This window comes from Calonectris borealis, chromosome 13 (genome assembly GCF_964195595.1).
Source record: "Calonectris borealis chromosome 13, bCalBor7.hap1.2, whole genome shotgun sequence".
Classification (NCBI taxonomy): Eukaryota; Metazoa; Chordata; class Aves; order Procellariiformes; family Procellariidae; genus Calonectris; species Calonectris borealis.
In genome coordinates this window covers 19,751,359-19,767,805 of record NC_134324.1, presented here as the reverse complement: position 1 = coordinate 19,767,805, position 16,447 = coordinate 19,751,359, and the positions used below count along the sequence as shown (strand labels likewise).

Genomic DNA, 16,447 nt, shown 5'->3' with positions numbered 1-16,447 from the left:
CTGACAGCTGAGAATAAACACTAGAAATTAATTTCATGCTGGTTGGAGCTGGCTGAGTGGTGAGAGGGATTGATTACAAACCTTGGAAGCTTTCAGAGGGGAGAAAAATATAAGTTGCCCACCACCAGAACTTACATACAAGCAGCAAAGGATCTCCCACACAGAAGACAGTGTGCAGCGCCAAGCAGAAGACTGGTTATGTGATGTGTGATGGTGCTACATATAACCATGTCTGTCAAAGGCTGTGTCTGGAAGCTTTGGCCTGACACAGCCCTGAATCACAGGCGCTTTGAGAGCAGAGACTTTCCTATGTCCTAAAGAGGAGATATCACTCAGGATCATGAAGTGATAGGCTTCTTTAGACCCTTTTTTCAAGAGATAAGCAGTTTTCTCAAGTGCTTTTGGTCAACAGTATGATTCTCGAGGCTACTGGTATCCTTTTTCACAACAGACCTGGCTTCACCTGCTTTAAAAACAGGGTGCTCGGTGCTGTGGCCTCCCCCTCCTTCCTCTCTGAAAGGCTTCCTGTGGCCGCAAAGAAGCGGCACAGAAGTTGCCCAAAGCCAAGTGCTTCTTCCATTTTTTTATTCTTCTGCTGAACACAGGAGAGGAATGATTGAATATCAGGATGTGAAATGATTCACTTTCTGAAGTTTGTCATGTGCCAGTGTTTTAAATTTATGCAAGCAGAGTACTTACCAAATTCAAGCTAAGCCTCTTATCCCGACTTCTTAAGGAACTGCCTTCCATGTCTGCTGGAAGGAAAAAAAAGTGATTAAAAATGTGATAAGTCAGTGCAACCTTACGGAGATAATTCTGGAGTAAAGCATATGGCTCTAAAATAATTAGAGCTTTATAAAGATTCCATAACTCCTAGTATTTATCCTAAATGAGGAAATCCAATGACACTTAAGACCAGAACCAACTCAGTAGCATTTCAAGAGCGATTACATCTATTGTAAGTATAATGAAACCAAGGAACATGTTCATGTATAATCCAGCTGTAACTTATGCTTCCTGTAACACAAGCAGTTGGGGAGAAAGACTGGTGTGGTGTGGAAAGCAAGCTACCAAGCAAAAATTTAAACCCAGCTCCTGCTCTAGTCCCGCTCTGTTTTCCCGTCTGTCAAATTGGGGAAATTATATGAAAAGGCACTGTAGGGAATATTAATCCATTATTGTTTGGAAAGTTATTTGGGAGCCTCGTATGTAAGGTGCCAGGGAAGCACATGTTATTGTACAGAGGGTGCATGGGGGAACTTAATGGTAGGAGAGAAATTCTTCTCTTTGTCACCCAGAAATGCTGATGTGATGCAAGTGGCTCAAGCTGATGGGGAACAAATAGCCAGAGAAAAGGTTACCAGTCAATGTCCCCTTGTGCGGGCTGGCCTTTCTCAAACATAGGTCAATTTTATTTTTGAAGCAAAAGGCAAAAAAAAAGAAATCCAGCATCCAGTGCATAGAAGATCAGCAGTGGGAGATGCTACCATCCGTTTCTGGACAATGATTTTCTGCAGAAAATGGCTTTTCTGTGGGAATGCGTTAAAACCCTGCAACCATGTTACTCCAGTCCCTGCTCTTATGGTGGAGATGTCAATACTGCACTGCAACTGAGGGTCTTTGTGGTGGCATCCGCATAAAAGGCAAAAGTGCTGAAGAAGAACAAAGCAATACTGTTAGTGCGGATATATATTTAGATAGACACAGTCACTGTCCTGGGACAGCTACATTTATTTATTATTTTGGCAAAAAGGCATTCGGGCACAATGCTCCGGCAGGTGCCGGGATACAGGTGCCTTACACATGTACAGCTCGTTCCCCTTCATGGCACTGCAACCAGCATACACTGCCTTTGTACTGGGTTAATTACATCTGTTCAACTTTTACAGGTTGCCAAGGGCCAAAAATGAAGTAAATAACTCGAGTGGGCTCACTCTGGGAGCTGGTGAGGAACAGCTGCTTTTTCCCTGTTTCTTTTTCCGATATTTCTTGTTAAACACATTTTAATTCAGAGTTTAACCTTTCAAATAGTTTCAGCTGCACTTAGGGTAAGAAAAAATAGCAGCACTTATTAATTCATTGCTGCCCCCTGTCAGGCAGAGATAACCTTGCAGCACGGTAGCAGAACATGACATTTGGCCACTTAATCCTCTTTAAAACATTTTGGCATAAATTGGGTTGGAGGAACATTAACTGTCTCAAGCGCGCTGGCGGCATTAGAGTGGCACACGTGCAGAAGCAAGAGCAGCACCTTTCAGGGAGCAACCAAACGTAACTGATAATTAAGAATACCAATTCCACTGATAGGTGTTTCTCCAGAAACCTTCTAAGAATTGTTTGTACACTGATAAACAGGCTGGACAGAGGTCTCCTTGTTTTAGCTTCTGAGTTTAAGAGCAAGTCTAACGGCCCCGAACATCGGTTGGTCATTCAAACTACCGGAGTCTAATGGACACTTGTTCTTAAAAACCTACATATTCTTCCTCATAAAAAATGACACATCACTGCAAAATACTTGATGATTTCCAGCCAGGTATTCCAGCTGCCTCCCTCTGTTCTGTGGCTCCACAAAATAAAACTTTCTCATACTGCGTATGCTGGTTTTTGACACCTTGACGTTCTGGGTTTTTGACTGTTACTTTTGTTCGCGATGATGGGTGTTTGAAGAACAAGTGGAAAAGTCACCTCAGCTCAGAGCAGAACTTGCTTTGCAGCAGAGCCTCGCTCTGCAGCAGGTTTTCAGGCTACCCTGACTGAAGGCAAGGACAGAGAGGGATTTGCTGAAGGACACACAGAGTCCCTGGTTCAACTGGGATTACATGCCATCCCCAGCGTCTCCCTGGCTTCCTGTTCTTTACTCTAAGCTGCGGAAAGACATGCTGCTCTTATGGAAAGGACTGGATGTAGCGAAACGGCACGGCTACAAAGGCATTTCCCATGTGCAAGCCCACATTTTGACCTGCATAAATAGAGAGTTTGGCATTGCCTAATTCAGTGGCTGGCTTTTCATTTTCGTTTTTCTACTGCTTTCTTTTTTGGAAAGGGAGGGGGCATGGAAAACCACCAAGTCATGAGGCACCCTGAAAACATCATAGCCAAATTGCTGCCCATGTGTACAGACTGAGGGGCTTTTACAGAGCAGGAGATGAATGTAAGGGACAGGTCTGAATCCCGCTCGCAACTAATTTGAAACAAGCATTTCAGGTTGCTTTGGGTGGTGTATGATTTCACAGCGGGGAGGACACGGAGGCACAACTAGAGGCGGGCACGCGCTCTGTGCTCGTGGGCAGCTCCATCCCTCACACTGGTCCTGCTTCGCTGGCTCTCAGAAATGCACTCACCTTTCCAGTTCCTCACGTTGTCTAAGCTGGACAAGGAGATCCTCCTGGGCACCAGAGCGACCTGAGCCCGGCAGATCCCTGCATGCCCGTTCTGGAGGGCCCCGCTGCCCACCTCATCCCCTCTCCTGTCCGAGAAGTGGGTTGGCTTGGGTGGCCGCGGCGGGGGCGTGTTGGACAGGATGTCCAGCTGGGTGACATGCACGTAGGGCATCGTGTTTTGGCTCTTGTCAATCTGAAAGGTTGGTGTCAGTGGTGTCCCCAGCAGTGGAGAAGAGGAGGAAAAGTCACTAGGTGGCCCGCTAATGTCTATGTTCCTGGACACAGTGCTGGGATTTGCCAGTGGGGCCCCGTCCTGGTGCACAGTGCCAGCGCTGGACGGCTGCACAAGGTACAAGGAGGGCTGGGACTGCAAGGAGTCGACAAAAACATCGTCCGATGAGGTTTGCTCCAGAGATCTGTCCGAATTCGACCAGCTGTCACACCTGCACAGAGACAGAGGTCAGGACCTGCGCTTTCCTTTTTTCCTGGTTGCAACTGAGCAAGTGCACAGCAGAAAAAAAACAAACAACCCCACAGTTCGGGACAATATCTATCCCTTCCCTATGGCTGTGGAAGGTCCCCCCTGAGCTGGGCTGGGGGATGGAGCACTTTGTGGAGCACCTTGGGCAGCAGCAGGCAGAAGGGGCATCTGGAGGGAGGCTGTATGCAAGGTCCCCAGCCACCCACCCTGGAAAGGGATAGGACCAACATACAACACTCAACCGCTAATCTGCACTATGAAAAGCCCCCTGTATATTGGATTAGGCTCATGGTCCCCTGTTGTGCTCGGGAGCCTACCCTGAGTGGCAAGGCTCAAGGACCAGTTTGCCCCAGTTTCCCAGGGCATCACTGGGCAGGCGGAGGGTGGCTCCAGCCCGACACACCTGGCAGACCCCAGACCTACCTGTTGTGGCTCAGCTTGCCCGACTCGCAGTTGGAGAGGAAGAGGTAGTCGGGGAGGAAGACCGACTCTGACTCGCTGGGGGTCTCCTCTGCGGCAGATGCGTCAGCAGCAGTGTGGTCGACCGAGAAGGAGGGATCGGCGATGCGGGAGGCGTGGGTGGAGGCGGCTGGCGATGGCTGCGGGGACGAGGTCGTGTGAGACAGGCTCTCCACCGAACCTGCAATGGGAATGGATGGCCCCGGCTGAGGGACAGCTCTGACTCACCCTGGCCCACTGCCTCTCCTGGCCATCACCAGCTTGCTTTTGCACCAGGGATGTTTTACCCCAGAGTGGCAGTGGATCAAGGCAAAAATGGATTCTGGGGAGAGGGGAGCCTGATTTTGCAGCTGCTGCCCCTGCCCAGGCTGGGCAAGCCAGCTGCCAAATTGAGGGGCTGCAGGAGGTGCAGACCCCCCCTGCCCTGGGGTTCCCCACTCCTGCAGGGCTGCAGCATCCCTCCTGCAGACAGTAATGAAGACAGCCTCTGCTGAGGAAAATGTTGAGGCAGAGCAGTCTGTTTTATCAAGAATTTTTTAGGACCTAACGCAAATAATTAATTATTAATCTCCAACACTTCAAATTAACGGTGACAAGGAAAGGGATTAATTTTTTCCCACTTTCTAGATCTCAGTGGACAAAACTGAGCTTTTGCGGCTCTTGCAGTAGCCGGATTTGTTGCACCTCTAAACTTGTCTGCAAACTCCTTATGCCTCTCTAGGCTGGACATCAAAGCCACGAGAGCGGTGGTGTAGCTGTTATTGCCCAGCTCAGGCTTGTTGGCTCTGCTGAGAAAAGGGACACTACTTTTCTGGAGGCCACAAGGCACAGGGCAGCCTGTGCTCAGTGACACCTTCCCTGCTCCTTCCTTCCCTGGGCATAACACTCCAGTCCCCTCCCAGCACAGAGAGGGGTGGTGGTGGGGAGAGGAGCAGGTTTGGGCTGCAGGCAGCAGGGCTGGCCCAGGCTGCACAGAGCTGGCCACCTGCTCAGCTCTGGGTTCACCTCCGACCACCAAGGCCACCCTTCACTGGCAGCATACGGCCAAGGCACTCATACCCATCTGGGCAGCAGAGACAAGTCTAGTCCTGTTGCTCTTCCAGTCCCTGCTAGAGAGCCGGCGACGCTGGGCGGGAGGGATGAAGGAGTGATGGCTGAGCCACACGGAGTTAAGGCTAAGCACAGCCTCTGGCCCAGCTTTCGGGGCATTTCAACTCAAAAATTGAGTCCTCAGTGCAAGTCGGACCTCCCACCATGGGCAGCTGTGGAGTGGGAAGGGCCTGGGGTGGCTTTGCAGAGCAGCTCTCCAAAGGCATCTGCTCCTGGCAGCAAACTCAGCCAGCCAGGAGCACGAGCCCTCAATTAGAGAATATGATTTTTCTAATGAAGTTTCAGGTTGCTGCGTGGCAGTTCCCTCACCAGGGCTGCGTGGGGACCAGGCAGTGCTCACGGGGTGCCCCAGCTGTCCCCGACACCTGCGGGGCTCGGCCGTGGGTACCTATCTCCCTGGCTGAAGCGCAGATACTGCCTGAGTCAAAGCTGCAAAACCCTTCTTCAAAATGAAAAACCCCGCAGCAAAAACAAACACAAGAAACCAGCTACAGCTGATAAAACCAAACCAAGCATAAACATGCCTTCAAAGCATAGCAAGAAGGCAGATTTCTCTAACGCTGAAATTCAGAAATTGTTGGAAATGCTGGGAACCAGCCCCTGACTATCTGCGTACATGCTGCGGGCCAGATCCTGCACTGTGTGGTGAGGTCCCGAGATCCTCTGGCAGGTTCTACCTAATCCTCAGCTCAACACAGCAACAAGCCTTGGCACTGTGCTGGGTTGTTGTAGTCACTTCTCAACCCTGGGAGATGCTAGGTATATGTGCAAGCAGGTCAGAAGAGATGGAGGCTGCCAAGACTTGGGTAGTTAGACAGCAACATCACTAAACTAACAAAACCCTCTAGTGACCCAGACTTCCACACCAGCCACAGCAGGCTTCACCCCGTCATCTTTATGATCTCAGTCAGAAGAATAGTAAAACAGCTGATCTCTCTCTGCACTACCCAATACCTCATCCCTTTAAACTGGGGAGGGAGCTGCCTCTTTCCTTCCCACCTACTAGTATTGACTCACTGCTGCTTCCTCCTGTTAGCTTTGGAGGTCTGGTGCAGTGGTGGACTCCAGGTCAGCAAAGCACATAAGCACGTGCTTAAATTCAAGCTAAAGCAAAGCATTTGCTTAATTTTGAGCAGGTGCTTACAGCAGCGGGATTTCAGCAGTGAGCATCTGGAAGGAATGGCTTTTACAGGGTTTCACATTTGCAAAGCATTGCTGAGGTCTGCAGCCCTCCCATCTGAAAAATAACTTCTCTCGTTCATTGTGCTGGCTCAGACAGTAGCTCCGCTTTCAGATCTTGGACTCAGAGCTGTCTTGCAAGCTGAGGATGATCAAATATGCACCAGGCTAACTCCATAGGGAATTCAGAAAACCATGTTCACGTCACCATCTGACCACATTTATTTAAAAAAAAAAACAAAACAACTAAAACCTGCCACAATGCATAAGAAAGAAATTAATGACATTCTGGATTATTAACACAGAGAACGAACAGCCATGAACTCCATCTGGTACTCACAGGGTTTAGCCATGGATTATCCCATCAGGAAAGGCTGCAAGCTGCAGACCACATGGCAACCATTGTCAGCAGGAGGGAGGGATGGGGACAGCACAGACCTGCCCTTTTCTAACCTTCAGGGGCTCAGGGACCTGCAGCCAGCTCCTAACAGACCGTCCCTGTCCCTGCCAGCTCTGCTGGTAACCGAATCAGCATGCATTAAAGTTGTACCACGACAGCAGCTGGGTAGAATAAATTATGCATGGCCACTTTCAACAGTGAGAAGGCAGAGAATAGATTTGGTGCCTGCCCTCCCCTTTGCCAGAGAGACAGCGGGAGGCTTCAGCTGCCAAAATAACTGCTTCAGTGGATACTAACCCAAAAAGTCTCTGCCCTGCATTGATGCGGAAAGTCACCACGGAGGATGTGGAGCATCCTCCGCAGTGACTCTCCCCATCAATGCAGGGCCATTGCTTGGAGAAACAGAGGGCTTCTCCCCACTGCTACAGACCCCAGCCCACTCCCCAAAAATTGTTACAGTGCAACAGCAGTGCAAGGACACAGTGAAATAGGGGGGTCCTGCTCACAGCAACCCCCCACCAGGCTGCATGGCCATACCAAGGAGGCAGAAATGCCACCCACCCCTCCTGGTCAGGGGCCAGAGCCTGACATTAAAGAGCAGCCTTGAGTCTGTGCAGTTGAGGACGGATTTCCTCCTGCTCAGAGGGGTGTGGAGGGAGTAGCCCCAGTGCCTGTCCTCCAGCACGGGCTGGGAGGAGCTGTCACACCTCCCCTGAACTGTGCAAGGGCCAGATGCTGCTGTGAGCAAGCCTGCCGGGACACTGCCTGCCCCCACTTTGTATGGGAACAGAGCGGGGAAATGAAGTGAAGACGCTCAGGAGAAAGCGTCTCTGCAAGGAGGGACCAGTCCCTCCAGGTAGCCCCTCAGTGCAGTGGTCCCGGCTCCCCTTGGTCCCAGCATGCTGCCCTGGCTGGGGGAGATGCTCCCCAGCGTGGCTGCAGCAAGGTCCCGGGGAATCAAACCATCTCCATGCCATGGTGGGCAGGGTCTCTGCACATTGGCAAAAGAAAAAAAAGGGAGAGACATTTAAGGAGGCAAAGAAACTATCAGAGGAGCAGGCAGAAAGGGAGAAGGTCCCAGCAACGGGCAATGATGGGTGTGAACAACAGAGCAACCAGAGGTGAGGGAGAGGTGGAAGAGCAGAAATGCTCTAATCCAACTGCCAGCAGCCAAGAGGGACCCACAGGTAACCTGTCACTTAGGATGACCCTGCCAAGGTCCTGGTCCATGCACTGTGCAGGGAGGGCACCAGTGAGGGGGCCTTCCCAGGGACATCAGGCTCCACTGTGGCCCTGGGTGCTGTGGGAGAGAGTAGAGCAACAGAGGAGCGATGGAGATCAGCAGGGACCTTCAGGTAAGGGCTGCACCCAGAAGGAGCAAGGTGTTTACATGGGATGCGGAACAATACCTGGAGCCTGTAGAAGAAGTGAAGAGGGAACCCAAGACGAAAGGTCCCTCTTGGGCTGAGGAGCTGCCTGCCAAGGCACAGCCTGGGGGAGCATTCAATGCACAACTGCAATTTTTAAAAGTAAGGTTTCCTAATGAAAAAGGCTAAACAACTTTCACAGCAGTTTCTCCAATGAAAAGCTGCTTTGTTGCATTGTGTCAATTAATCAAGGTTTCAGATTGCATATGGGATAAAGTGTGTCCATGATGTCCCATAGCCACCTCATTTCATCCCCTCCCCTGCCCAGCCACTTGGCCCAAGCATCCTCTTGATCCTCTATGTGGCCACTGGTCCCATGGGGTTGAGGAACAACTGCTCTATTGGGAGCCTTCACCAGAAGTGGAAGCAAGATTTTACATAGAAATGGTAGGAAAATAGAGAGGGAGGCCTCTTCCTCTCTCCTCCAGCTGACTCCCCTGAAGGTGCCAGCTCCCCTGTCATTTTCAGAACAGCCAGCAGCACAGTTTCTTGTGGCAGCCGAGTGCTGCAGCGTGATGATTGCTGCTGGCAAGTCCTTCCCGACAGCCGCCCTCCCAGGTGCTTCCTGACATCTGCCTGGAGCTTGCATTTTGCCTCCGTCTCTCAGCCATCCCCTCTCTTGTTGACTAAAAAGCTGTCCTCACAGGGCCAGCCGCGGTTTTGCCAACTTCGGTCTGCATCTGGCTGCTTACATGTCAGACCGGAGGCCTCTGATGACTAGGACCTGGCTGCTCGTCCAGCTTCTTTGCTACTGGAAGGGACTAACTGGGAACAATGGGACGGTGTTTACAGCTGAGTCACTGCATAAACCTGTGGCTGCACTTTCTGTGCATTCAGCGGAGCGAGCAGCAGATTTAGTTTTGGCCTCAAAGTCACAGCAAATTTTCAGAGATGCAAGGATTAAGAGTGATTGATTTCACAATATAAGATTGGCTTTGAGATTCATTTTAATACACAGAACAGCGTATTAAAATTTCCTGCAATTGATGTGTCTTTCTTTTGATGATTCATTTCAGGGACTATTATTTTTTTAACACAGTAGCATTCAAGTTAAAAAAGCATACGGCATTTAATAGAGCTTTTCTCTTCTTATGTTAATTTTTAGGGGTAATTTGTTTAAACCTACAGGCTCTTGGGGGATTTAGGTGCTTCAAAAAAGTTGAAGCAATTAGCAACTGTTTGAAATGTGATGTGCAACCTGTGGAACTGTGCAGATTTAAATCAGAGGCTCTGAACGTGCCCTGCAGCCTGACCTGACCTCACCAGCATGAGCTGCAGGATAAATAGAAGATCTTATGAGCTATTCGCCATTAGAGATACGGTAAGTGCATGTCTGGAAGCTTAGCTTATGCGATCTGTGATGAGGGCTGTAAGCTGAGGTGCCAGACTTTATACTGAACCAAGGCAAATGCTCTACAGTGTTGAACTTCTTGGGGGATAATATCCACCTTGAACAGAGCGGAAAGCTGGGATGTCAGCTTTCCCAACTGCTGCACCAAGAGTTGTCACTTCTTGTCCGTCAGTGTCTACACTAGCAATCTTTGCTGGGAGAGAAATACCACTGTGTAATACTCTTACAAGCAATGCTGTGCTGTACCAGCATAACAGAACAGACATTTCCCAGTATAAATGCATCTATCCTGGGGACAGCCGCTGCCTTAGTTCCTCTGCCACAGGTCACATCGCCCTATGCACATCCTTACCACAGTGCCAGCAGAAGTCTGCATACACATTTGAGACAAAAATTATTTTTCTCTTTGCTGTTTTGCATGGAAAGGCTTACCTTCATTTCAGAGTAATTGGCAAAGTTACACCTAAAATAATGCTGCACCAGAAGTAGCAACGGAAGACCAACATCTCAGTGTCAACAAGGGCAGATCAGTAGGAAGCGGGTTACTGAATATCCCTAATTACACCCAAGCTCCAAAGGGCTATTGACTTCAATCCCTCAAAGCTACCAGCTCTAGTTTGCAAGTTGCATTCATGGGCAGCTTGTACTTGCACATAAAAATATGTCAGCACGTTTTCCTGGTGGTCTCTAAAGTGACTGGGAAGAGAGCAGACATCACATTTATAACAGGACCACTGCAGTGTTCTTTCCACTCCCATTTCCCCTCAGAATAAACTACTGAAGAGAAGATTAAAGAAGGCTAGGAACCACAATAGATTAAAATAAAACATCTCACCATGGCCTTTTGTTTCCTTTCAAGTTACAAGGTAATGGCATGGCCATACAGCAGTTGCAGACTCCAGTAGCAGTCTAAGCACAGCAGCACAGGGACCGTGGCAGGATAATCTGCCCAGCCACACTATGATACCCTCAAACATATTACTGCCCTTGGGATTGAGTCCCTCCATCACCAACCTCTTCTGCTTTTGTACTACCTTTTATTACGGCGAAGAACTTTGTTCTGACTCACTTCCTATGAAGCTCTCAAATTGCTGCTGTATCTGCCCCTTGGAAATGTCAAGGGAAAGACAGATTACTGTTATCTGAGCCCGATTGTCTCATTTGAAAGGTAAGTTAATGATGATACAGGTCCTGACTTTAATTACTGGCTACATCCATCTTGGAGTGGTTAATTCTTGGAAGCTTTCCAAGACATTCACCCTACTGAGCATATACAGGTGTAGGTCCTGGCAAAACAGGCTGACTTTACACTTCACTAGCAGGACCATCTCCTAAGTCTAGACACACACTTCTAACACTCTCCTGTCCTCTGCCTTTTCTTTATTTTTCTTCTCATTAATAGACTAAGACAGCTCAGTATTTTTGTCATTGATTTATGTATGTGCATATACACCCAAGTCTGTGCACATTCCACATCCAGCAAAGCCTGAGAAAATGCATGTTTTGCAGGACATTTCCTAGAACAGGTGTCTTACATTAAGCCAAACTAAATAAATACGGGACATGTAATGAAATAAACGGCCCCAGAAGATAACAGTCAGTCAGCTTTTCACATAAACAGTACCTTTTCTTATTAAGGACCTGCTGTTTATTCTAGCAGGGATTGCTTCACCAAAGTGAGTCCAAGTGGCCAGCTATTATTTCTACCCAGCAGAAGTGAGATCCCTGATAACTTTCAAATCAGGGTTTAGCAGCAGTGCTGTGTGGGCTATAGGAAACAGAGTCCCGCACCACGTGCCCAGCCCAACCGGACAGCAAGGTCTATGCTTCCCCTCACCCCAGGTGCTGCTGTGGAGGAGCCCAGATGCAGGTTATCCTCCCAACACCCAAGACGAGCATGATCCTACCTGTGCCATCTTCTAGATGTCCAAAGTTACAGATCTGGCTGATGTTGTGCACCCAGATCTGCATCTCCTCCTCAGTTTTGGCTACCAGGTAGAAGGTGCGGTAGGTGGTTCTCACAATGAAGACGAAGTTGTTCTGAAATTCCTTCTTGATGAAGTTGGGCCCCGAGTGCTTCAGCACTTCGCACTCGTTGAGGTCGATGATCCGAATAGGCTTTTTGGAATGGTTATTCCTGTAGTACTCCAGCACGTCCGGATTCCCGCTCATGCGGCCTCTGCGCAGCACGAACCAGCGCTTCCGCCATGCCTGCAAATGGCACAAACAGGGCCCTCTTAGTGCCAACCACATAATATATCAATCAGCCCACACATGCATATTTTCCTTTAGGTTTTATAGTTGTTTTGATAAGCTGGCCAAATTGTGACTTTGATTTGAAGTGCTTGCTATCAGCTTGCATTTGTGATAGGAAAAAAGGCAGAGGGTTGTCCCTTTAGAGGTCAAGAGGAGCAAGACTTCTCCCCTCCTCTCACCCTCGGCCTGCCAGCGTGGTGGAATCAAAATGATCTGATACTTCACCATCTCATCTATAGAAGAGGTTATAACACATTTTTCTCTGTGAAACGAAAACACCTAGGACTGCACCCTATGTTGCAGTACATGAGTTAGTATCTGGCAACAAACACCTTCTGCCCAGCAAAGACAAGGCCTCCAGGTGACCGGTGCCGCTTCCCTCCCACGGTTTTCAGTGCTAACAAAAAGCTGCTAATGAGCTGCCAGTTACTTCTGAAAGCCCAGAACAAACCTTAAAGGAGTTGTAGTGCTAAAAAGTTAAACAGGAAAGTTCCAAACCTTACAGAAGGACGTCTATTTACACAGACACTGCTTCAAGTGACCATCACCCCAAGCCAAACTGGTAAGCACTGATGTCTTTTAGACCCTTGTGACTGAAGGTATGGGTCCCATACATGCTTAAATGAAGTCCTGGCAGGACTAAGATGCAGCATCGCTTTATAAAGCTATATGCAAGTTTCTAGGGACAAAATAACATATTTTCCCTTTTTCCCAGCAGCTGTTTTTGTTCATCAACAGTACGAGTGCCTCTGTGTTGATTACAGCTGTCACCAACACACTTACTTTGAGGGCCACAAGAAATCCACCCTGAGCTCTGTTCCACAGAGAAAAGCTGAAATAAGACATTAGGAGCTTCCCCCTTACCAAACTCCATAAGAACTGTGTTGGATGAAGTCATGCCCAAACCAGCAAGGCCCGGGCGGCTGCCAGGGAGCTGCTGAAGCCAAGGCTGCAGCTGCCCCAGCTCTGATGGCAGCCTGAGAAAGGTGGAGGGGCTCACGCGCTGCCCAGGTACCTGCAATAGCTATACAGCCCCTGGCTGTTTTAATTGCCTTCATAAGAGTTAAAAGTTCATTAAAGAAACATCTGAACAACAACCACAAACTCCCTCCCTGAATCTTATTCAAGCGCTCTTTGCAAAATGACTTGTCACAGCAACGTGAACCTGGGCGATAGCTTGTGTTCGAGTTAAAAATCATGCTCATTTTGCAAAGAGTGGATCTGTCGGTCAGTTTAAAGATCTGAAATCTAAAATGCGGCCTTAAGGCAAAATGACTGAGTTCAGGATGTTTTCACTAAGATACAAGAGTCCTTACTGGCACAGTTTAGGATCAATACAGGCACTACAGATTTTGCTGACACTTGAGGTCCCATGGGCATGGTGATAGTTAAAACGATCAACAAAAAATAGCAATAATCATTTGTCAAGAAAAAGCATATTTTTTTCTACTCAAAAAAGACTTCTTTACAGTGCAGCAAACTTTTCACAGTCTGTGAATATTCACCCAAAAATTTATCTAGAAGTAAGTCCATTCAGCCTGGCAGTACTTTAATCTATTTTGAAAGCAAAAGATTCTTCAAAAACAATATAAAGGGACCAGAGAATGAAATATCACAGAGGGAGCTCTTGCAAGGCTGAACAAGCACGTATCAGCCTGCGTAAGGGGGGGTTTCAGAGAGGGGGAACAAATCAGGAATAAACAGGAAGCAGAGGTGAGGTGCAAAGCAAATTAAGTCTTGCCCTCATGACCTGTAGAGGTTTGAAAGTGATTTGGTCTCTGCTGAAAGTAGCTAGAGACAACAGATTACGGAGATATCTCAGACAGGTCTAATTTTGTGAGAGCCAGGAAAAAAGAACAACCCCCCCAAAGGAAACAGAAACAAAGGAAAAGTGTTTAATGGAGAAAACACTTTCCTGACTAGCAAGCTTCAACAGTGGAATACAGCCCAGCAGGTACATCACATGTATAGTCCCAGAAAGAGTCCACATCTCTGCCACCGGCAAGCCAAGTGCCACACAAGCTTAATGCACGCCCCACAGATGCATCAGGACAGAGAGGTCACATCCCCTAAAACACTCTCACCCCTAAACAACAAAAGAGAAATGCTTCAGGAAGCGTAAGCCAAACAAGACCTGCTCCTTTGCCTCCCCGAGAAGCAGGCTGCTAAGGCAGAGAGGGAAAGGGGCCATCAGATCTCCCCCAAGACCACTTCCCATCCCTCCCCCAAGGCTGCCAGCCCTACAGCTTAAATACACCTGGCTCCTTCTGATGGAAATCGGATGGAAATCACCTGCATATGAGCAAGCTGAGGAGGGAGGGGAGGGGAGGGGAGGGGGGAGCAGCTGGGGACACCCTGCCTAGCTAGCACCCACGAAGCTGTTGGGGGGGTGGGAGCTCAGCCCTGCGGCCAGGGCTAGCTCAGGGCTACCTGCCGGTGGCCGGTACAACACCCTCAGGCAGGATGGCCCAGTACCTGTCCCCATTTCCTTAGCATTTTAATTTTCATGAGTCTAAAGGAGTCTGTAGTTTCAGCACAGCCTGGGCAGCCGGTGAGAGGGAAGAGAAAACTGCAGCTGCACTTTGTGGAAAAGCTCACGGTCCCTCCGTTCGGAGGCAAAGGCTGGCTTCGGCATGGTGTGAGCGGCTGTGGCTCTGCTGTTTTTGGTTTTGTACTAGCCGAGAAGCTGCCTGATGACCTGTTTCCCTGCAGATACACAATGTGATCAGGCTTATCGTCTGGCTGGCACTGTGAGACTGGAGATGGAGAGGTGCCCGGTCAGTGCGTCTTATGATGGGAGAGGAGAGCAGGGCCGAGGCTGTGTGAGAAAACACTGGCTATCATAGCCGGGCAGCCGTGAAAACAGGGCTGAGGGGAAATAATGCCAGATAGCTGCCCAAATCTGCACTGCCCTTGGGAAGGGTGGGCCTCCCCTCTCCATCTCCCGCACGGCCACCCTGACTGCCTTCCCCAGGCTTGCGGTGGGGCCCGTGCAGCCAGCCAGCACCCCGTCTGGCTGAAAACAGAGTAGTTTCTTCTTGTGGGGGTAACACATGAGCTGCAGGGAACATGCAGGAAGGTGGGGGGTGGAGAGGGACACAGGAACTGCCCTTTGGTGATACCGCAAACTCGGACAAGCTAACAGCCCTTGGCTGCCGTTCATTGCCCCAAATATTAATGTGCTCTGAAACCCATGGTGGTATCTTGCTGTCAGCTGCAGGGACCGGAGGAAATACCCTGCCCGTGCTGCTGACCCGCCGCTGGACCTGGAGCAGAGGGGAGGGACAGGCGCCGAGGGACGGCAGATTTTAAATAGGCGCAGCCTGAGTCAGCAGCGCAGGTGAATCAGCACTCGCAGGCTCAGATCTTCAAAGACATTTAATCGCTCAATGTCCCTTGAAATCAGTGCGGGTGCCACGGCAGGGTGGCAGCGGCACAGGGCGATGGCGCAGCCTGGCCGATGGGGACTTTGCTGGCGCTGCCCGGCAAGCTCATTTGCTGCCCCGTGCCAGGGCTGCTCCTTGCCTGCCGCCAAAGGGAGCCGTCCCGGGGAGCAAAAGGAGTGGAAACCGCCTCACCCCACACTGGGAGATGGGAGCGCTGCCAGCTCGGTGCCCCAGCACCCAGCCTTGCCTGGGCGCAGGCAGGCCATCACCAGGAAGGGGATAGGAGGGTGGGAGGGGATGGAACCAGCTCTTCCCTGGGTGTTTGCTCTTAACATCAGCTTCGTTGTACCATCAGACTGCATCCACACGCACACAGTGCACTTGCACCTCACCTCTCCGGGCTTCTTTTTTTTTCCTCCACTCTCTAGGAGGAAAGTTGCATCGGCTACCGACATAGCAACCTGCATGGGCAGGGTTGAAGGACCGTCTTTTACACCTCTTTCCCATTTGATATATCCAGTGCCATCACTGTCTCCCCATGGTGGCTCATTTCCATTCTGAAACTTCACCAGTATGTGCCTTTACTGGCAAAATGTTGTACTCCAAAACATTTTTGCTTATCCTACAATGCTGAGTGCACAATGCGCCGAGTTTCTGAGACACTGCAAACGGACACGAGCAGGTTTGCCATTGCCAATACACAGGACTCGCCCTGCTCCGTGGCGTAGGCAAAGCAGGGGTTTTGGCACACCTTTCAGCATGAGGCTTTTATCTCCAGGAGTCAAATATCCTCTCCTCATTTTCCTGGCATTTGCCTGCAATGAGCTACATATCTTCTTTCCCCAGGGGAAGGGCATGCAGCACGCTGGAGTCGCTGGGAGCCCAGCTGTGGCAGGCCTTGGCCAGACAAGACGGCAGCAGCAGCTTTTAGCTCGCAGGGACCCAGGCAGCTCGCGTACTACGCGGTCCACTCAGCCCCGGGCCAGAGGCACAGAGGGTGCCTGGCACCTCCCAGCCC

General features: G+C 49.8%; 1 protein-coding gene across 1 annotated transcript in view; it reads right to left on the bottom strand.

Moving 5' to 3' along the window:
* GAB3 (GRB2 associated binding protein 3) overlaps positions 1-16,447 on the bottom strand; it is a 68,365-nt gene that overhangs the window by 10,207 nt on the left and 41,711 nt on the right. The window contains exons 2-6 of the mRNA XM_075162701.1: positions 11,695-11,998; positions 4,285-4,501; positions 3,342-3,823; positions 700-755; positions 454-595 (exon numbers count right to left, since the gene is read on the bottom strand). Coding sequence (XP_075018802.1) covers positions 454-595; positions 700-755; positions 3,342-3,823; positions 4,285-4,501; positions 11,695-11,998 — 1,201 coding nt within the window. The remainder of the gene's footprint in view (positions 1-453; positions 596-699; positions 756-3,341; positions 3,824-4,284; positions 4,502-11,694; positions 11,999-16,447) is intronic.